This window comes from Battus philenor, unplaced genomic scaffold (assembly GCF_028537555.1).
Source record: "Battus philenor isolate CCGP_79_NKW_IND1 unplaced genomic scaffold, ilBatPhil1.0.hap1 SCAF_13, whole genome shotgun sequence".
In the NCBI taxonomy this organism is placed as follows: Eukaryota; Metazoa; Arthropoda; class Insecta; order Lepidoptera; family Papilionidae; genus Battus; species Battus philenor.
This window is the reverse complement of record NW_027181675.1, coordinates 1,238,403-1,261,202: the sequence shown is the minus strand read 5'-3', so window position 1 is coordinate 1,261,202 and position 22,800 is coordinate 1,238,403. Positions and strand designations below refer to the sequence as shown.

General features: G+C 32.6%; 4 protein-coding genes across 4 annotated transcripts in view; 1 reads left to right on the top strand and 3 right to left on the bottom strand.

Moving 5' to 3' along the window:
- Window positions 1-3,668, bottom strand: part of Vrp1 (Verprolin 1) — a 50,339-nt gene extending 46,671 nt beyond the window's left edge. Inside the window, exon 1 of the mRNA XM_068777222.1 lies at window positions 2,964-3,668. Within this exon, the coding sequence (XP_068633323.1) occupies window positions 2,964-3,297 (334 nt within the window). The 5' untranslated portion in view covers window positions 3,298-3,668. The remainder of the gene's footprint in view (window positions 1-2,963) is intronic.
- Window positions 3,669-4,600: 932 nt separating this feature from the next.
- LOC137933436 (uncharacterized) lies at window positions 4,601-6,535 on the bottom strand. Its single transcript, XM_068777388.1, has one exon. The coding sequence runs from the start codon at window positions 6,533-6,535 to the stop codon at window positions 4,601-4,603; it is 1,935 nt and encodes a 644-aa protein (XP_068633489.1).
- A 613-nt stretch (window positions 6,536-7,148) lies between these two features.
- On the top strand, window positions 7,149-8,915 carry Rpn6 (regulatory particle non-ATPase 6). Its single transcript, XM_068777043.1, has one exon. It carries the CDS (start codon window positions 7,295-7,297, stop codon window positions 8,555-8,557), a length of 1,263 nt encoding a protein of 420 aa, XP_068633144.1. The 5' UTR covers window positions 7,149-7,294; the 3' UTR covers window positions 8,558-8,915.
- A 2,382-nt stretch (window positions 8,916-11,297) lies between these two features.
- On the bottom strand, window positions 11,298-21,893 carry LOC137933435 (uncharacterized). Its single transcript, XM_068777387.1, has 12 exons — window positions 21,770-21,893; window positions 20,983-21,067; window positions 19,705-19,775; window positions 18,416-18,725; window positions 17,334-17,508; window positions 16,813-16,892; window positions 16,541-16,705; window positions 15,421-15,579; window positions 14,279-14,410; window positions 13,898-13,999; window positions 13,021-13,123; window positions 11,298-11,598 (listed from the first exon to the last, which is right to left on the bottom strand). Exons 1-12 carry the CDS (start codon window positions 21,873-21,875, stop codon window positions 11,419-11,421), a joined length of 1,668 nt encoding a protein of 555 aa, XP_068633488.1. The 5' UTR covers window positions 21,876-21,893; the 3' UTR covers window positions 11,298-11,418.
- Between the last annotated feature and the right edge of the window lie 907 nt (window positions 21,894-22,800).

Below are 22,800 nucleotides of genomic sequence, written 5' to 3'. Positions count from 1 at the left end.
GTGGCAATTATTTTGTGAGCAGCAACCACAGTATACAAATTAAGTGTCATCTAGATAATCATAAAATAAACAGGAATTAATAATAAATATATTGCTAAATAAATTATAAAAATAATAAATGTAAAAATTGTATAACTCTGGCCGGTAAGCACAGCAAGTGAGGAAAAGTATGGATAAGTATGAAAGATATAATAAAGTAGAGGAAAGAATGACAGACTTTGAGAAGGAGAAAAGATGAGAAATTAATTATGATTTTTTGAAATATTATAATTAAGAAAAGGACCAATATATAACTACTTCCGCCATGCAGTATGCAGGTGTGGAAGTTGTTATATATTGGTCCTTTTCTTACTTAGGATGGACTTTCGCAAAATAACACCTGAATCCATTAGATAAATATCATAATGTAAATAAGGACACAACACAACTTATTCCACACATGATAGGGGTTAATGGGAGGCCCAAAAATAGAGTCCTTAAATAAAATTACAATATACAATACAGTGGATCATATATAGTAATCACTTATATGTATAGTATAATGACAAAATAGTCCAATTCAATAGTCACTAAAATGTAATTGAGCTTCCTCTAGAATATCTTCAAATTAAAGCTATGAAGGTTCTATGTGCGCTCTGATCTTCTTCATTTACAGTACCCTGCGATAAATATTACACATCAACCTTTGGAAAGAGACAATCGGCTAATTTCGGCTTCATAGAGTGATAGAATCTTTGTCGCACAGAATACAACGACTGACAAAACATCACATAGGCAGTGTGGGACTGAGATAGTGCTCTATGATGCCAAAATTAGCCGATTGTCTCTTTTCAAAGGCCAATATGCAATATTTATTGCCGAGTACTGTATTTTGGCTAAAAAATGAGCATTTACCCTTTTATAACTTCTACACCTATAACCAATTATTTTGTATAAATCAATACAGTATTAAAATAATATCCGGAATATTAATGAGCATAGAAAACATATCTATTACAACTGCTGAAGTTAGACCATGATAACACTTTTTTAATAAATTTAATCTATAAATAACTCATTGAATTGTGATCAAATATATCCTAAAGGCCATGGGCACCTAAATAAACACCCATGGACACCATTAAATAATCTTCACAAGTATTTTTTACAAAAATATTAATAATTTATTATTTCACTAATCAAGTGTCTGTGACAGCTATATTTCACAAACACTAGCATTAAGAATGATGCAAGGAATCTCATAGAAGTCAGCTTCATAATTTCTTACCTTACAATGATCTTTACACACATCTTATCATACTAGTAATAAAACTAGATATGTTTAGGTAAGTATAGACACTTTATAAGTAAAGTTTTAAAATTACACAATTGAAACATAATTGATATGCTTATCATTGCATTGGAAATCAATTGTAATTATTATTATTCATATCATGGAGAAAGGACAAACATATGTTATATAAACACTTGTTATGTAAGTTTGTATGTGTTAACTTAAACCCTGCATTGTATTTAAAAAAAACATTATTTTTTATACCATCTTTTCTCTATTCTATTCTTTTATAGCTAGTATTGGAGCATATTAGGAGCCAACACAGTGAACAATGGGTGAACCATGAGGAGTGCCAACAAGCAAAAGAGGCAATGCCTACCATAAGCTGCCGGCTCTCTTATGCTCTGCTCCAGTTGTCACAATCGCGACTGTCCTGGTGGCAGGGACCTTAACTGGTCATGGTCTTTTTAACAAACATCTATTTAGATTAGGCATTACGGATGGAGTATCTTGTGCAGAGCATACCTGGAAGATGACCAGACTGCTGGTAACATACTTCGTTTTATGGGGGTAGCACCCTACAGAGCTATCCATTATGGATCACTGAGGTGCTTACCAGAGATTGCCCGCAACATCAAGGGTCTGCTGGGATTTCTCTTTTTTTTATGGCCCCGCTATTGGGGGCCTCTCGTACCCCCTATCTTTTGTGGGACAGGGACTTTACAGGCAAATTTATTTAATTATTCACATCTTTTTTATTTTCTTTCTCTTCATCTATACTTCTTAAGATCTATCATTCAGTTTTCTTAAACATTTCTCCTTTCATTCCCTTTCGCTCTGTGACCTTTCAATCCTCTCTTGTTACACATTACATTTTATATTTTTATTTCTGTTTGTTTACATTAATATCACATTTTTTATATCACATTTTGGGATTTCTCTTTAGGGCAAAATGAATGCAGTGCCACTTGGTTGCCAAAACAAGCCCTAAATCCTGAGTTTGCTATGAGTTATTCTCCAGTCAGGTTTTGAATGCTACACTACCTAATGATAAAAATCTTCTCTGATAAGATTTAAAATGTATATATCTTTGTTTTGAATAAGGATATGAATAAATAGACATATATTTTAGTTATGAAAGGATGAATGTAAAAGCCCACTTCCAAACTTTAACAGCTTCACTGCAACATCCTTCAACTTAGACAATGAGTCCACAATAAACTCACTAATTTTTATCCACTTAAACACTTTCACAAATGTTTTTAATATAATAGTTTGAACAATTTATTTGTAAACAGTGTCTATCAAAAATAAATTTATGTTGCAGAAATTTTTACTTGTTTTTATTTGATAAACATTTTATATTCAAGATAATTTAGATATTATTACATAAGCAGCTTTCTATTATAACACTGTGGGAGCAAAATTTAAAATGCAAATATGTTTTTTTAATTGTAAATGTCTGTCTGGTTTCACAGATTTTATCACTACATCAATATAGATGTACAATTTAAAATTATACATTGTGTGTGTGTGTGTTTGAAGGCGCCAAAAAAATTAATTAGAATAAAGAATTTTTCGTATTTCATATGAAAAATACAGGTAATACAGTAGATTTAATTTTTATACAAGAGTTTCGTCAAATAAGTGTATAATAAATTTTGTATTTTAACAAAGCAAATGAACTCACCTGCTAACTTGCCTGTAGGCCTTAACTTTGGCATACCACCAGCAAACAATCCACCAAGTCCTGGGCCAATCGTTCCTCCACCATTAGGCACAGGGGCACTACTTTTAACGTCATGTCCAACTGGGGTATTACTAGAACTGACTGATTTGCCGGGGATATAGGGTCCACTCTTATCCACTGTCACGGTCTTCTTCAGTTTTGTACCTTGCCTTATAGAACTGAGTAATGCACCTCTGTTATCAGCTGGCGCACTTTTTGCGGCGCCTCCAAACATAGGCGGAGGCGGTGGACCAGGCGGCGGCGGGGGTCCCAACGGAGGCGGCTTCGGAGCCATTTTTTAAAACTACTGATAATATTCCATCAGTCAACTATAACACAGCGAAACACTACCGTTGACGGTCACTGACTGTTTATACTACCGTAGGCGCGCGCGGTATGGTCAATCGACACTCGATACGTCACCCCACACTTATCCATACTAATTTACATAAAATACAGAAGAGCCTTGCCCTAAAAGATTAATCATTGTATAAGTATGCTGGCACTAAATATTATTTTCATCATTAATCACCTCATTATTACTCGCATTAATATATTACATGGTATCTCTATCACCTCGCGTATCACGTAAGTTTAAGCTCAAATACAATTGAACTGTAACAATCTGTGTGAAGGCTTATCTCAGTGGATATAACTGAATGAAATTCGTAAAATTCACATTTTGCAATATGGCCGCCCGCAGCTGTCAATAATGGGGTAGCCAAAAATAAAAAAAAAGTTCAGTAGATCAGTAAAATCTTAGTGTATTTATTATCATCATGTATTATATTATGAATATATATAATTTTTAACACTACTCAAATCTAGTATATTTTTTGTCCCCAACGAGTTGGTTTGTTTTTAAGCAATAATCCTAATTTCAGTTATGTAAATATATCCTAAATCTAATTTGTTAAATTATATTTTTTTAAAATATCTTTATTTTAATGATTACTGATAATTAAACTTTAATTATAACTTCGTTTAATTGGCTCTGTTTAAAGCTTCATGGACAAAAGAAAAGGGTATATCGCCAACTATGACATTAAATTGCATCAGTTTTAGAGAACGTCAATTAACTAATTGTAAATAATTACGCATGATTAAATTACGTAATTATTTTACAATGAATAAGTTGATTACTTGCTTATTGAAATAGTTTATCCCTAGTATAGTACATCTATTTGATAAAAGTTAGATTAAGATACCCATAAGATTTTCATTATTATCGACAAGTACTCATAATTTTCTTTTATAATAAACGGAATAAATTTAATTTACATATAAAAAAAATTGGGCAAATAAAAAGCACTACTGACTTAGTACCAATGCAATCATGTGTAGATGGAGAGGGTAAGTGTATTTCACAAACATAAAACTCTACAATAAAATAGTACCAGTTTTTTCAAAATGCGTTAGGATAATATAATAACCTTTGTTGATTTGCAAAAACACTACAAACACTACAAACTTTTAATTTACCACATTATTTCAATTTATTAAAATACATTCGCCTCTTTTCATTTTCATTGAATGTGTTTATAACTATATGTGTATATAATATATTTAAAAATAAATTTAGGAGTATTACAATAAAATTATTTTGTGGTAGAGACATTCGATGCCACTTCAGATTCAATCTGCATAGTTCTATAGTTTCGTAAATTAGAATCGTAGCTAGCTTCACTGGCGCCTTGGTCAAACAGTGCGGCATCTTTCGCAATTGCTTCAAGCCTAGCTCTTTCTTCAGCAAGTAACAATTCTCTTTCATAAGCCAGCTCTTCCTTTTCTCTAGCTCTTTTATCCTGCAACTCAATATTCTCTCGGTATTTCAACAAGCATGCGGATAAGAACTTTACAGGGTCGGACGGTTGATATAAAATCACTTGAGCGATGCATACTCTCAAAGCTTTACCAACACTTTGCTTGATGTAAAGAAAATCCTGTGTTACGTTTTCATCTTCCGGACATAGTGTAAAAATGTCAGAGTGACTTCGGATACGGACGAGGTTACCAAAACCGTCATTTTCGTATTCACTTAACGTGTCGGCATCCCTGTAAATGTTTTTTCCTTCCCTGTTAATGTAATATCTGCCATAATTGTCATAATAAAACGTAACTCCGTGCCGTATTTCTTTCGTCTTCAAGAGGACACCAGCGCTACTCAGCATGTACTCACTAGAAGTACCCAACGCTCTATAAACCCGCTGTCTTGTGTTCTGATCAATGAAGTAACGTCCGCACTCGTCGTAAAAATATATATGTTCATCATCTGTCAAAGGTACAAGTTCGTTATTTTCATTTGGTTGATATCTAACCTCGTCGTCTGGTAACTTGTAAATCTTTCGGCTGTACTCATCAACGTGGTAAGTGCCTAGTTCGTCAGTGAATTCTTCCTTCATATCTGTGACGCTGAGTATTGAAATAATAGATTTGTGGCTACGATCACCAAATACCGCCATGTCCCACAGATAACATAATTCTGTTACCAAACGCTCTCGTTCTTCTATTGGAAGTTGGTGATTAAAAATTCTCAACTGATAAAAATCTTCGCAAATACATTGTTCGTCTTCACCCAATTGAGATTTCAATTGATCATCTGTCGCCTCGTCGATTTCTTTCAGAGTTGTTTTCAAATTTTCTAACGAACTGAGTCTCTTTTCTAAATATTCCTTTTTATGTTTTAACGCCATTAAAGCAGCTGAAATCGGTTCATTCTGCAATCTCATAATTCTGTCGTCCAATACACTTATTTTATTCTCAACTTTACATATTTCAAGACCGTGTGCAGTCGTAGATCGTATCATAGTGTTCAACTCTTTATCTTGTTTCCTGAATTCCTCTAATAATTTTTGAGAACTAACTGACTTAGAGTTTTGCATGTCTCCTACGATTTGTTGTAAAGTTTTCGGTAAATCCCCGGAGAGATGAGGAACGTTGACATTAACATAGTTACTAAGTAACATTGCGAGGCTATCGTACATTTTGTCTAACCAATGAAAAATTTGTTCCACAGCGTCATTAACTTTCAATGTGAATTCATATTGCGCATCATAATTTCTGAAGCACTTCATCCTCTCCATAAGTGTCCGGACAACGTCTTCGTGCATTTCTTCTACTATTTCTACGTCGGAAACTATATTCGCTTGGGTTTCGTTTGAGAGAAATTCTCGATTTACTGTCATGTACTGCTCATAAGTTTTCAAACGATTTTGCATGGCATCAATGGTGTAACTGATAGCTTGTGGAATTTCATCTCGTGTTAAATCTTTAATTAGTTTAGTGAAGTTTTCTATGTCATTAACAGCGTGAAGCCATTGCAAATGGAATTCAAGTATAATATCCATTAATTTTTCTTTAGAATCCGATCGCATAACTAATCGCAAGTCACTCAACGTATTAAATACATTAAGAGCGTAATCCTTTTTTGTGACTAATATTACAGGTATTTCATAAAAAAGTTTAACTATTTTAGAAATCTCAAATAAAAATTCAACACTTTCTTCTTTGCCTAAAATAGGTTTAGAAGCCATTTTTATCGTCTTTCTTGTATATTTCTGGTATATTTTTACAACACAATATTGTACCTTTGACAATTAAAACTTGACAAATGTTGTTTACGAAAGTTAATGTTATTTCTTTTTAAAAATTGCTTGGCAGTATTTTTAACAATTGGTAGGTGATTCATATATAATATGAACCACCACATAATCAAAAAAATTTTTAATGTCATGACCACACAATATTTTCGAAAATGATTCAATTTATTTTATTATGGTAAATATGCCATTGTTACGTTCATATTTATAAGTTGATTATAAAAATTCCGCTATATAGTATGTATATATAAGGATGTTATTTTTAATTTAAAAAATTCGATCGAGAATTATTAACGCCGTGATGTAAAGTTAAACAAATTGAAGTTAGTTAATAAAATCTAATTTTTGTGTACAAGAAGATTGTCGAAGCTAATATATTATCGATGATAATAAATGTAAGAAAAGGTTTTTCTATCATTACATGAAATCGGTAATAATCGAATTACTCATTAAAAGAACATAGATAACGGCGTAACATTTTTTTCCATAGACACGTAGAGACCGGTGCAGCATATTTTTTTTGTGCAGATGAAAGTTAGTTTCTGGAGTTTTGACATGGCAACTTTATACGCGTCTACAAATTGTTTCTGAAAAGGTCGTCGATGACTTTGCGATTATACAAATTTACAAAGAAAAAGTATAGCCGTTTGAGTGTTATTTTATAACAGATATTTAGTGATAAATATAAACATCATGGCCGGTGCAATGTTATTTGAGAGGTCGCGCGTCTCGTCTTCAAACAGAGACGAAGACGTCCGCATGACTGACAAAATGGTTAGCACTGGAGAGGTTCCCGAAGATGACGAAGAAAACATACGTGCAAAAGAACAGGGGATCCTGAATCTTGGCGAGAAATATAAGAAAGAGGGCAAAGCTAAGGAGCTCGCGGAATTAATCAAAGCCACACGTCCTTTCCTTAGCCTAATAAGTAAGGCTAAAGCAGCCAAGTTGGTTCGTTCTCTCGTCGATTTCTTCTTGGATCTTGAAGCTGGCATAGGAATTGAGGTTCAATTATGCAAAGAATGTATCGAATGGGCAAAAGAAGAACGAAGAACGTTTCTGAGACAGTCCCTCGAAGCGAGACTCATCGCTTTGTACTACGACACTGGTATGTACACGGAAGCTTTAGACCTGGCCACCGCTTTGCTCAGAGAATTAAAAAAGCTTGACGACAAAAACTTACTTGTCGAAGTTCTGTTGTTGGAAAGCAAAACTTACCATGCACTGAGCAATTTACCTAAAGCGAGAGCCTCTTTAACATCGGCTAGGACTACTGCTAATGCAATATACTGTCCACCAAAAATGCAGGCTGCCCTAGATTTGCAATCAGGAATACTACATGCAGCAGATGAAAGAGATTTCAAAACCGCTTACTCATACTTCTATGAGGCATTTGAAGGTTATGATGGTGCAGATAGTCCGAAAGCTTTGACTGCATTAAAGTATATGTTGTTATCTAAAATCATGCTCAACCAGGCTGAGGAAGTAGGTACAATATGTGGTAGCAAAGCAGCACTGAAATATGCAGGTAAAGATATGGAAGCGATGCGGGCAGTCGCAACAGCATCACACAAAAGATCATTAGCAGACTTCCAAGCAGCTTTAAAAACGTACAAACCTGAGCTGGAGGAGGATGCAGTAGTTCGTGCCCACCTTGGAGCCTTGTATGACACCATGCTTGAACAGAACTTGTGTCGTATAGTTGAACCTTATATGAGGGTGCAGGTAGACCATGTGGCGCGTTCAATTCGCCTACCTGTTATTCAAGTAGAAAAGAAACTGTCCCAAATGATTCTTGACAAAAAGTTGAACGGGATTCTAGATCAGGGTGAAGGTGTACTTATAGTTTTTGATGAATCACCCCTTGAGAAAACATATGAGACTGTCCTGGAAACCATCCACCATATGAGCAAAGTTGTTGATACATTGTACCAGAAAGCCAAGAAACTTTCATAGGCCTCGGTAAATTGTTGTAGCAGTTAATATATATAAACATTTAATATTTCACTCAAAAAGTTTTTTTGTAAATGATGATATTTTTCAGAGGAGCTAGATTTCTTCAACCATATTAATTCAGGGGCACAGAGAAATGTAAGGTTTAAATCAGATAACTTAGTTCTTCATTGTGTTTTAAAGTTTATTGTAATATTTTTTCATTTGAATTTCTTTACAAAAGTTATAAATATATGAATTTAACATTCAGTACTAACTAATCTTTAACCATAAATTACAAATTTTCTTTTTTTTTTACAAAGTACGCTAGTGACAAATTATAACATTGTTTTAATTGAGAATAAAAAGCAGTTCTCCTAAACCATTGTTTACTTCAACCACCTACCCGAAAATGCTGACTCACATGCTATTTATGTTGTTGGCAAAAGTGCATAATGCATCAAACACACTTCTGTCCGCAATAAACTTAGTTCTCTATATATAATTCTTCTTGAAACACCTTTGTAATTTTATACAGAGTTCATTGAACCATGAGTCAACATAAATTTTGTTGAGTTTTCAATTGTATGTTAAATAAAAGTTTTAATTACACCATTACAATATAAGGAATAACATTTACTTGTGGTCATATAACAAAATACAAAAACTTACATTAAACTTTAGTTTTTGAACTAACTTGATAAAATTGAGTATTTTTATTTCTCTCCTTACTAAAGACATAAAGAAACATAGTTATTTAAACTTTGATTATTATTTCTTTCTTATAAATGTAGGTATTATGTGAAACCAAGTTGAGTTCAAGAAACTTATCTTCTAAAAAGAAACATTCACTTTAAAAATACTCAATTGTTCCCGGTATTTGATTTAGCACATGAGCAGAAGAGTGAGATAGAGACGGCAAAGATCAAAGCAGAGAAAAGTTTGACATATGCATATAGTAGGATAACTGTCTTAAAAGATTAATATTTGAGGCATGCAAAATCATATGCCAGGTACTAAACAGTTTCTTTATCTATCTAGAATTCAATATTGTTTTTGCAAAACTAATATCTTGTATGTTTTTGAGTAATAATAATCAATTTTTGTTATAAATATGCAACTTTATGATGGAATAATTTTTCAGATAACTAGTTGCTTCATGAAAAATTTACAAGAAAATTATATTAAACATCTAAGTTGAACTTTTTTTCGTATCCACAATATTTGTTTGACAATAGCTCATAGATGTTCACTGCAAGACATAGGCCTCGTCCAAAAATATCTACAGTGGGTATATCATAATCACTACACTTTGCAGGAAGGTTACCCATCTCATTATGGTATGCGGAGATTGCTACCCATTCTGTGTAAACTTGTTTGTGAACAATGGCAAAATAATTAATGAACAAAAATTGCATCCTGGAAATTGAAATGCAAATCTAAGTCCAGTGCTGTGCCATCACTGTTCTTAATTTTTCTTTTTGTTAACAAATGTATATTTTTCTGCAAATCATCATAAAATTGAAATACGGTCAAGACATTTGGCAAGCATTCGGAAGTTCTGCAAATATTTTTCAGAAAAAAAAATTTCTATATTAATGAATCACAAAATCGATAGCCTATATTGGCTGATTGAAGACTTGCTCTATGTGAACGAGCTATATAGCACATAATACCATCTAATGTCCATATGGACATATGGCATCCGGATTTAGGGAGGCTCCTACAAAAGCAATATGGCACCATGAACATTACAAACACTTTACAAGAAACAAAAACATACATGAGTAACATAACATATTGTATGTCTTATCTTCCCAATATGCTTGTTTCTGGATTACTTGACTAGGGAAATGCAGATAAAAAAAATATAAAACCTCCTTTCATTAGACAGAAACGCATTACTCTACTTTTCTATTAAAAAAATATATTGACTACAAAAATCTCATAACATTTATGCAACTAATTGCAGAGGTTCAACAACATAGTAAAGGTTGAGGGTAGTTTAGTTGCTGACAGTGCATGTCTGGTCATGGTGACAATCTTTACGGGAGGCTTATTCCTTGCTGTGGAAATCTATCAGCTGAAAAAACCTGTATTAGTTTATATTACCATCACAAAATTTAAGGTCAGCTATTATAACTCTTAATAAAACTAAATAAATTACTATTTTGACAAGAAATAAAAGCAAAGTTTATAAGAACTTAGAACTTAGTAAAAAATTCATGTATGTATTTATATCTTAAAGGGTCTGTTTTTGTAACAAGAAAAATAAAGATGATCATTCCAGGTCGACTGCTAGACATAGACCTTCATGGATTTCCAATATGACAAGACAAAAGTGGCCTCTGTCTGCATCTTTACAGTCTTAATAAGGATCAACTCTAAAGGGTCACCGATTACTGAAAATGCGGTGGATGTAGATAAAATATATTTTTCTACCCAGTTTTTTAAATTTCTTAATGTATTTACTTATACTTATTCAATACCCGTACTATAATACACCATGGAAATATATGATTTATTTCTACATAAAACTTATAAAATGATCTCTGATAAGATATAAGCAATATTTAGTACTTGTAATGATGAAGTCAACATGGATATACCCTATTAAGGTTTATTTGTCTCAAATCTATTTAAAAATTGTTTGAAATATTTTTAAGCAAGAATAAGCAACAATTTTCACATATCACCTTACTAATTTTGATGTTCATAGAGGCATGTCCACGTCAACATATACATTTGACATAAGTGGCTCCATCTATTTCGTTCATGTGTAACAATCAATAACAATTTACAAAATTTATATCACAAACTATATATTTTTAACAATAAAACTAAGTTCCATATATTTTATTTGTAATTAAAAAGATAAATGTAATTTACAATGCATCATTGAGACGGTTGAATTCATCTGTGTCACTGGGCACATGCCAGCGGGGTTGCCAGAAACCAGGCGGGGTGCGTGGACGAACAGGGTCTGAGCGTCCCCGATGTCGTGAGCAAGCTTCTATCTTCTCACGAAGCATCTTCGGGTCATCTTTGTACAACTCCTCATAGAACTGTAAATGGATAAACTCGGTACATTTAGCATGGTGCTTATATAATGGCATAGTGAACGACAGAGAGAGCTATGCTTTCCATTTCAGTAAGGGATAGTTTTTGAAATTCTAAAATTAGTGACTGTCTTGTAGACAACTATTTAAATTACACCAATACTTCACTTTGAGACGTGGTTCCGTTCAAAAAAAAAATACGACGCAAAGTGAATTAAGATTTTCTACAGCAATGTTATGATCGATGATAGGTTTCAGGTTTATAAAAATATTACTTAATATTGTTATAAAGTACGAGTTACAGAATCCTCTAAACAATAAACACTGAACCATAGGATCAAGAACACGCATGACCTTGAAGTTATTTATAGATTTTTGTGTACGGTTCTCGGAAATTCTAACCGAGTATTATCTCGAACATACTAGAACCTTATCCGTAATATAAATAGGTGTAATCCCCATGACGACAAGCAGTATTGTTTTTCGAGTTATAAGATTAGATCTACGATCAGTGATCCAAAGTGACTATTTGGCAAGTTATTTGACCAGTAATTTCTTGAGCGATTTGGAAGCGTAGTTTGGACTAAGCGAAAGTATACTTTATGTTAAAGTAGGGTGACCATCTGATTTGTGAATAAAGGACTCCTTGTAAACCAGTGGTGTTTTATTTCGAGTCAGAACCCACAGTACGTAACAATATAACACTTAATAAATTTTAAAAATTTTTTCCTTTTTTATATCCAGAAACAACAGGTAAAAATTTATATAAATTTATTGTTCTCTTTAAAAAAAAAGGGACAACACACTACGCTATTGAAACACATTTAAAATAAAAAATGATATTGCGTTGATTTTTGTTTTTAGTTAGAAAGGGAACCCACGAGTTTTGATAGCATGGCGCAATTACAAACAAGTGTTGCCATCTTTTGGAAGAAAATAAAAAAACTAAATCCTAAAACAATGCAACCTCGAAATCTAACGACGCACAGTGAAAATTAATATTAATTGAGAAGCGATGCAACATGTAAAAAACGCAGAGCAAGGTATTTGTGTATGCACTATAATGCCTCTGAGTTATAATATAAAAATTAAAAAGGATTACTATAAATACCCCAACGTTGGGAAACTGCTGTAGACAGTTAGCAACACTAACGAACATTTGATTTTAAAGATGGCGCTGGTAGATTTCAGATTAGTTATAATTATTTTAAGATTATATTATTAAAAACTTTATTAATTTAGCATGCATTATTTAAAACATAGCATGCATTTAGAGAAATAGTCTGGAATTTCATTGGATTATTAGGTAGAATTGGCAGTGAGAAGTTCTAAAGGTTTACAAATTACTATATCAAGGTCCTTGGACATTGGGTACAGGCTTCTATACATTCCTTTTGGATTGAATGAAATGAATGTAAATCAACTTACTTGTTTACATTCCTCGCAACTCCACCCAGGCAATGCCTGCTTCTCAGATTTCTTTCTTACAGTTGGTTCTTTAAAAACTGGCTGCTTTAAATCTGACTTCGTTCTGGAATATAAATATATATTTAAATCTCTAACGCACACACACACACACACATATATATATATATATATATATATATATCCTGCAGTATTTACATATATATATACAGTAATAATCAAATAACTATATTCTGTGAACTTTGAATTTAAATTACAATATTTTTATCCATAATAAAGCAATTGACAGCTATCCTGACAGACAATATTGCCAGAAATAATTGGCCTGTAGCATTTCAATAAGCAAATTTAATTAATGTATCATATTTCAGATTTGTTATTTTGAATGTGGTTAAAATGTGCTATAATTAATTATCTAACTTGTAGGATATATCATACGTATAATACGTTATCGTCGGAGGCACATCGACAGTTCGCTTTGAAAATTGCGCATTTGACAGTTCGCTTTGAACTTTGCGCATTTGACAGTTCGCTTTGAACTTTGCGCATTTGACAGTTCGCATTGAACTTCGCGCATTTGACAGTTCGCTTTGAACTTCGCGCATTTGATAGTTCGGTTTGAACTTCGCACATATGACAGTTCGGTTTGAATTTCGAGCGTTTGACAGTTCGCTATGAGCTTCGTGCATTTGACGTTTAGCGCGCTGTGTGATATATCGACGTTTAACAGTTGCGTCGGGTAGTATTTAACGATAACAGTTTAGTTTTTCACTTTACATCGATAAATGAAGTGTTCCATTTGCATAGGGATATTTTTTATTAATTTATAGGCAACTAGAGTAATAAATAAATAAATTGATAAAAAATAATCGTTTCTTACCTTTTAACATTATTGTCGCCGTCCATGCGGTTTAAGGAGAGATTTGGTTTTAAAACGATGTCTGTGGCTTGGACACCTTCATGGGTAGACCGCTTGCCAGGACTGCAAACCATAGACAAAAATTATTTTCTTAACATTGTCTAGCATAATTGTGTCTGTTTTATGATTTGTAAGATGAATGCTATGGTCAAATATAAAGGATGTTCGCAAAACCAATAAATATTTTTTATGGCAAGCTCGGTTTGATTTTAAAATAAATACCAGTAATTAATGTAATCTGTATATTTATTTTCTATGGGAAATCTATAAGTTAAGCCCATGTCCAACAGTGAACGTGGGCATATGACAATACATTTTTTTTTATTAAAAATTTATATATACCTGTTTGGACAAAGTGTATGTTTGTCATCAAACTTCATATTTTGCAACAATGACATACTTTCATTAGCATCATCGTTGGCTACCTGATGTGGCTTCGATGGTGTCCGGTCTTGTTTGGGACTGGTGGGGAACCTGTATGGCATAGATCATGGATGAGATATACGGAACATGAAACATGTTTACATGGTATTTAAAAAATTCTATTTATTTTCCACACTACGGTTGTCGTGTGATAAGACCGCCCATTGTACTTTTATATATGCAACTATGTATATATATTTATAGCGTGTATAATAAAGAATGTTAAATTAAATTATTTTATAGACTTTCATGAAAAAACTATTAGAAGTTTAATCATAAAAAAAATTAATTTTTTTATATAGTAAGATTTATTATAAATAAAGTTTTGTAAACTATTAACAAGTGTCTTTTTATGTGAAGCTCGACAGAATTTTAGTAAAATTGAAATTGGGCCATTGATAAAAAAAGTTTGTTCACACCAGACATAGAACAGTGTTTTTTCCAACCTTTTTCACGCCATTTTCATTTTATTTTAAAATCCAAGAGGGCAAATTGATTTTTTTGTGGCAGATGACTGTTGTCCTAATGGCATTTACTATTACCGCAGGTTTGATTGAGCAGAGCGAAGGTCGATGGGTCCCACAAGAGGCTTGGCTCCGGTAACTTCATTACCAGATTGAACCTTTTCATTCACACACATATGTATGTATATATATAAATATATATATATATATATATATATATATATATATATATATATATATATATATATATATATATATATATATATTATCAACATGGCAAATAATCAACAGTAAAGAGAGATAGCCAAGTGGTTGACGACAGTAACTTGCGAACGCAGGTCCCAGATTCGATTCCCGGGATACAATCTTATATCGTTTTCATTCACACTTTGTGCATTAAGTAGAAATTCTACTGCTCAAAAACAAGTTTCCAGTGTATAGGCAGCAGTGTCCTCCGAGTATAACACTATGTGCCAAGCATAGCCTGCCCCCTGGATATCTTTGGGTTAGGCCTATGCCTTCCAGTTTGCGTCTATGAGCTGGTGTCAAGATTACCAGACAATCTGATTAAAATATGTAGTTTACGATTAAACAAACCCATTCGGAAAATTCTTCAATAAAGCCATTGATTCTTCTACTTCTTTATGCCTCTCTTTATCGTTGGAAGTGTTCTTCTGGTCATCTACTATTGTATGTTCTGTTTTCAACTTCGACAGCGACAGTGGCTTCTTCCATTTATCTGGACTATGCATACCTCTAAAAAGGACTTATTTATTTAATATACTTTATTGTACTTGCTAGGATACATTTAAATAGTTTCATAATAATAAACAAAAAGAATCTCTTACAGAAAAATTATAGTATGGAAAAGTTAGAAGTATTAATAATGGGCAGTAACATATACACTTAAAATAAATAATGTTATAAATATAATACAATAATAAATAAAAAAACATCAAACTGATTTGGATCGCACTTGCCTCGGAAAAAGTAAGCAGAGAAAGAAAAAGAAATGGAAAGACAGACTTCAGAAAGAAAAAATAAACACAAAAATAAGAAATGAATTAACAGATAAATAATCACAGCTCTAGTAAATACTTCTTAACCATTGCCCTAAAAATAGGTAGTTAGTTAGCATGTCTTATATTCAGCGGTAAATTATTCCACAATTGAACGGCCTGTAAAAGATCTGGCCATAGATGAAGAATGCACTGGCATTTTTAATTTCAGATTCTCTGATGATCTTATATTTATTTGTATATATCATACTAGCTGAGCCTGTGACTTCGTTTGCTTAGAATTTATCAAAAAAACATTTATAATACCCGGCATTAAATATTACACATCAACCATGGGAAACAAACTATCGGCTAATTTCAGCTTTGTAGAGCATTATCTCTGTCCCACACTATCTATGTGACATATTGTTAATCGTGCGACAGAGATAACGCTCTATGAAGCCAAAACTAGCCGATTTTCTCTTTCCAAAAGTTGATGTGCAAATATTAATCACCAGGCAGTACCTAGTGATTAATATATATTTTATTTACTTAGAAAGACCAAAAATAGTAATTTTACTGAAAATATATATTTCCTTCTATTTTGTGTTTGTATTATTTAATTTTCTTTAATTCTATACGTATTTTTTGGTTCGCATACTTTAACCGTTTAGTGAAAATTTTTATGGATACACTTAAAATGAATAATTATAACTAACCTGTTGGAATCCTTTAGAACATTCATTACTTCCATATCTGTTGCATCCATGTCTTCAAAGGATTTGTTCTCCTTATCATTGTCACTAACATCCGGAGCCTTCGTTTTAGGAATGGATAAAATTTTTCTAGTTTTCTTCGGACTATCCTTAGTGATAGATTTGAATCTGTAATGTAATAATATATACAGTAGGTAAGAAGTGGGAGTGGGACTGGCACGTCGCTCGTGCAACCGCCAGCTGTTAGGGATGTAAGATTCTTGAGTGGTACTCACACAGAAGTATAATTAACAGGTCCACTTGTGGGCGACGGTAGAATTGTATCTTCGCTATCCATTACCTCCTTTTTTATATTCTGCAACAATAAATTATTATTTTACTAACTAAACTTTTGTGTCTAAATTATTAGAAAACTGTGAAAGAGAGGGATAGTAAACGCACAGACAATAAAAACAGCAGGTGGTGTTGCCATTGTATAATGCAAAATTACAAATTAAAAATATAAAAGTATAGATATTTATGATATTTGCTATATTATTATTTTTGCATTTAAAAAAATTGAGAGAAAAAATTTATTTTGAGTGTGGTGTGATTGAATGATGATTGGTAAATCATCATCATTATTTCAGCCATTATATGTCTATCGCATCGATTTCCAATAGGACCGATTCAAAGTGGCCTGCATCCAGCATCTTTAACGAGGGAGTATGGCTACATTGTGAGAGAAGGTCCAGCGCATTTATATATATATATCTTTCTCTGTTGCACACATCTTAAAATAATGTCTTTGTATTACCTCTATGTTGCTATCGCAAAGCTGATGTTCCAAGGTCCCAGGCGAGCTGGTGAGGTCAATAACGTTTGACGTTTTAGCCTTAACGAATTTTAAACGTGCCTGTCTGAACTTCATACCGGGTTTGCCTTTAGCGCTTGAAAATGTTAACTTCAACACTTTCTTCTCTGGTGTATGCCTGTTGTTGTTAAAAATTAGTTTGTTACATGAATATAACTATCTCTTATAACAAAATATAATGTTTCTCTTAAATTTGTTCTAAATGTAGTTTATATTGCTCTAATCTACATGCAGTGGGTAACTTGAAATATTAAGAAAATATTGATATTGTTCCAACATATTAATGGAATACTATAGAACGATGAAAGAATCTTGGGGACACCAAGCTGTATAAGTGATTCTTCTCAATAACTTCTTCATTGAATGCATTGATGAATGCATAGACTTTTGGTGTGGTCTTCAGGGCACACTCCTGAGGTTACCCCTTCATACATTCAGATTGGAAATATCGAGCTTTTCTATTTTATTATGGGGATCAGAAAGTGATGTTGCTTCTTTAACCCTTTCCACTCCAAGGCTGTTATGTAGCATCGATAACATTTAATTGAATTATAGTATCTTGCGATTCTAGAAAATATTTCATTCATTCGTGATTTAAACATTTTAGTAACAAAAATCTTTCCTGTTTTAAAATTTTCCGCAAAAAGAAGTATTACACCATGTCGAGTATCACTCGACAGTGGCGCTTGTGGAACAAAATTAGTGTCGAGTGACACTCGACCTTGGAGTGGAAAGGGTTAAGTTAAATTTACATGATTAAATTTTTAACAAGTTTTTATTTCTAATTAACAATGTATTCACCTTCATTATCAAAAATATTTTTTGCCATCTATTATACAAATTTTCGAGACCGGAGCTGTAATAATCAATCGGTTTTCCTGTGAAATATGTCGACAGATACTTATTACTTTCCGGTCCCCCAAATATTTTGGATCTATATAACTTTATACAAGTCAATATCTTCTATCATAGTTTCATAGCACTAAAGAAGATGACATCCGTTAAAATCATAAATATTGTCTTACCATGTTTCCGGACATTTTTTCTTCTCTTGTAGCTGAATGGTTTCACTTGTTGAACTGGTGTTATTTTTCAGTTTTTTACTTTGTATGATCGGACTCTTTCTATCAGCCTGTGTGTCTTCAATATCTGATGAAGATTCATAACCGTCTTGTACATTGGATGTCATTTCATCTTTTATTTTGTATTCTATCCCCACTTTATTGAATTCACTCGATGGAGGAGAAAGTGGAGAATTCTCTCCGAATATAACTCTAAACGCTTCACTTATAGCTTTGAGATTTTTCGTTTCATGCATTTCTATCAAGATGTTTGCTGAAATTATGATATACAGGGTGATTGGTTAGAGGTGTAAATGCTTTAAAGGTCTGAAAGTATAAATTATCTACTGTGAATTAATAAATGGATCATATAAAAAATATTTGTTTTAGAAATAAACAACAACATAATGATAATATATTAAGAAAAAAGTAACATGCATTATTATGTATTAAAATTTACAAATTTATAGTTCCTTTTTTTTGTTTTATAGACTAATTGTGAGGTACTCTCATAAAATTTTCACTTAGATGTCAAAAAGTCGATGATGGGCTCATCAATTGTGAACACGCAATGTTATCACTATCACTGTGACATTAAAACTAAATCATCACCATTATCACGTTAACGGAGAGATCCTCACTGCAAGGCATAAGCCTCCTCCTAAACTCACAACCGTGACCGTTTTTGCACTGTATACAGACTTTCCAGATCATGATGTTTGTCCTCTTAGACCACATAACCCACACTTTCAGATAAATGTGACATTTAAATACATTCTTCCACCGGACATCTTTTATTATAGTAAATATACATTGGATCCACATAAGGTCCTAAAATCTACATTTAAACCACATGTTAAGGATTTTTTTTCTGCATCGTGATATTAGTCGATCGAGTAAGCAGATATCTTGAACGATTACAATTGATTTGAGTACATTCCCCAATGGGAACATTGCTGCATTTAATTGGTGTTTTATTGAATGTGTTGGGCACAAATTTGTTTTTTTATTCGGTTTGAGCCTTATCTGCAGGTTTCTAAGCTGCATGTCATATTAAGGTGAATTTCCAGTCTCGCTACAGGCTTATCAAAAGGATAATTAAAAAGATGACTTCAATCAGATAAAACGTGTGGGCAGCCCCATTATCTCGTTGTCATATCAACGTTTATTATCATTGTATAGTAATCATATATTCCGATGACATACATGGGGTTGCCCACACATGTAAAAAAACTAATAAAACATATACACACCAACAGATTGAATTACAGTATCCTTAACAGCTATAACTTTTTTAAGTGCTTCTGAACCTTCGCACAATTTTCTGAAAATTAAAATATTAACAATTAGAATGAAAAAAATATACACACTCACTGTACTGCATTTAGTGAACTAGATATTATCATCATATCAGCCAGGACATTCACAGTTTATAGGGTACTCCCATAGAATTCCAATAGGACCACTTGTAAGCATCTGCATTCAGCGTCTTCAGACTACCTTTACCCTTTTCTTGATAATATATCTGTAGAGATACATCAAAACTAAAAAAAAACTGTGGCATCAATTTTAAACGCAAAGTAATCATTTGTATGCAAATGTTTAGGTAATTTCTTAATTTTCGAACACTTGTTCAGTTTTTTTCTGTTGGCATCCTTGGGTCTTAAAAGTCAAGTGGTATGAATATTTAAGTAATATTAAAAAAAAATCTGCCAAGTTAAGGGTTAATAATGTCACCTGTTCTTTAACCTGACAATTTCCTGTAGATCTCTCTTTTTCGTCTTAATTTTAACAGGGTTTTTCTTCTATTTATCTTCCAATGACAAGCCAACCCCATAGAAACATCATATAACTTGTATGCTGCTGTGAGACCACAATTATGTCAGACCACCTTAGAGGTCTCAGTATAGTGTTTTTGGCGGTATGCCTCTAGTACACAAACAGGTAAATAACATTAAGAATAGAGCGTCCAACAGATATTGGAGTGGGCAAGACATGGTTAGTCACATTCCTTCTTATCCATATTTAAATTCCCACCAGATGTGAAACAGGCTTAGTAATAGGAAATGCTAAAATTATTGCAGTGTTGTTGATAACACCTTAAGCTAAATCGCTAATCAGGGCACCTAACATGCAGAACAAATAGCTACTAAGGCTTTGAGGTTCTCTAGTGACCGCAGATCGGCAAGCTATATACAAGATAGACAAACAAAGTCGTTAAAGTTGTGTAAGGGCAACATTACATCCTGGTCAGTGGTGCATTGAAAAGGAGAATTCAAATGATATTAAATTGTTCACTAATGTCAGTATAAATATGGATGAAGCTCAAATGAATATACACACTTCTACTTTGGACTATATGTTCTTACTAACTCATCAAACCCAACCCCACAGTCGTTTGAAGATACTGCAGGCTACTTTTAGCTGGTCCAACTGAAAGTATCAGAGAGAAACCTATATCCAGTAGTGAACAACACAGCTGAAATAATAATGATGTTACATGCATCAAAGATATGAATAAAGACACTCACTTTTCACACTTTTCTTTTTGTATTGAAATTTCATTTTTGGAACACTCCAATTCTGCAATCAATCCTTCATATTCGCAAATTACATCTGTAATTTATAGTAAATTGTGATCAATAATAAACCAGCTTTGCAGTAAAAAACTAAGAATAATAGGTTACAGGTTTGATTCTCAGGAGACATATAATTCTGATATTTTCAAATTTTAAATATATTAGGGGGACTGGAAAATAATGTCATTTCTGTCAACAACTTTACAGAAAAACTGATTGATTTCTTCCACTCTGGCATTGAAAATGTGTAAACTAAATGCCAAAAGTAATTGATAATATAGGTAATATATTGTTGATTATAAATAAAAAATGTAGTTGTGTGAATTTAACTTGCGAAAGTGATATTATTTTCCGATCCCCCTAATAAATAAAAAATTAATGAACATTGTAAGAAAACTTAACATTCCAGGACAAAAATTCAGCAATGTATCAAACATTAATTTTGATTGAAGATTAATGCTTGGCTTAATGGATTTTGTCCAATATTGCCTCAGCAAGTGGGTTTGTGACTCAACAATGGGTCCATTACAATACTATTAACAATGTTATTCAGAAGAATCTGGTAATCCAAATGTAGCAGCCTAAGTTTGCACTCCTGGACCTTCATCATCATATCAGCCGATATAGTCAAGACATAAGCCTCCTCTGAGGATAGCCACAATGTACAATCTTGCATGTTATCTGTCACCAAACTTAGTCTGCAATTTTTTTTTCTAATAACAATAAATTACGTGCTTACCTTTAAAGTTTGCACAGGACTGGAGCAGTGTTGTTTCTAATGCTTGTACTTTAGAATTTGAATATAATTTTGAGCAAGTTTCAACTATTTTAATTTCTTTAAACATTTTTATTGATTATTATTGCAAATATCACATATAATTATTTATATCACCTATATCTGCAAACAATGTCAGTTTTGAAATACTACGATTTATAAGCACGACCAAATGTAAGCTCATTATTTAATGGTCTGTTAACTATTCTATTCATTCACCTTCTATCAAGGTATAAAAACTAATAATTGATAACATGGTACGTATATACGTATTACCTAAAAATTAATGATATTAAAAAACGTCAGCACCGAATTTCCGTGTTTTTCGGGACCAGCTGATACTTTTCACTAGTCTGCTATTTTAGCTAGCTATCTAAATACTCCGCCCATACGTTTTGTTTCTTTAATTGAAATTATTAAAGTTTAAAATTCATCTCCAACTCATGTTTACAGTATTGTATATAAACAATGCAAGTCGAATTGATTTTTAAACAAATGTTTCCCTTGAATTGTTTAAGTTTCAAATAAACGAAACACAGTAAGTTATATTAGTGAATATTTGAAGTAACATAAATACTGTTGAATATTTAATAATGCTTTTGTAATTATTAAACTTTTGGCGCAAGCACGAATAGTTAATTCAATGTTATTGACATCTAATATACATCTGACATTTACACAGTAGTCGAAGAAAAAAATATTTATGTAACCCTTTACAAATAACTGTAATTACCAGCAAATTAAGTTAGACCCAATTTATAACTAGACTAGTATGTGAAAATTTCTTATTAATTTTAATTTTTGCGTAATTGGTTTTGGTTTTTTTATATTCGCCCGACATAGTTTATATGGCGCTTCTTTATTGGCTCTTGTAGGCATAAAAAAGGACAGATAAATTGAAAGTCAAAAATTTTAATGAAATATAAAGATTATTTAACAATGGACACTTTTTAACACTTAAAATTTAAGTTTTTTTCTGGTTTTATCTCGATATG

Coding starts and splice junctions, on each gene's coding strand:
- LOC137933435 (XM_068777387.1), bottom strand. CDS start 21,875: ATGTTTAAAGAAATTAAAATAGTTGAAACTTGCTCAAAATTATATTCA. Junction 13,124..13,897: donor GGCGACAATAATGTTAAAAG/GTAAGAAACGAT, acceptor TTTATATTCCAG/AACGAAGTCAGATTTAAAGC. Junction 11,599..13,020: donor GTTGCGAGGAATGTAAACAA/GTAAGTTGATTT, acceptor ATCCATTTACAG/TTCTATGAGGAGTTGTACAA.
- Rpn6 (XM_068777043.1), top strand. CDS start 7,295: ATGGCCGGTGCAATGTTATTTGAGAGGTCGCGCGTCTCGTCTTCAAAC.
- LOC137933436 (XM_068777388.1), bottom strand. CDS start 6,535: ATGGCTTCTAAACCTATTTTAGGCAAAGAAGAAAGTGTTGAATTTTTA.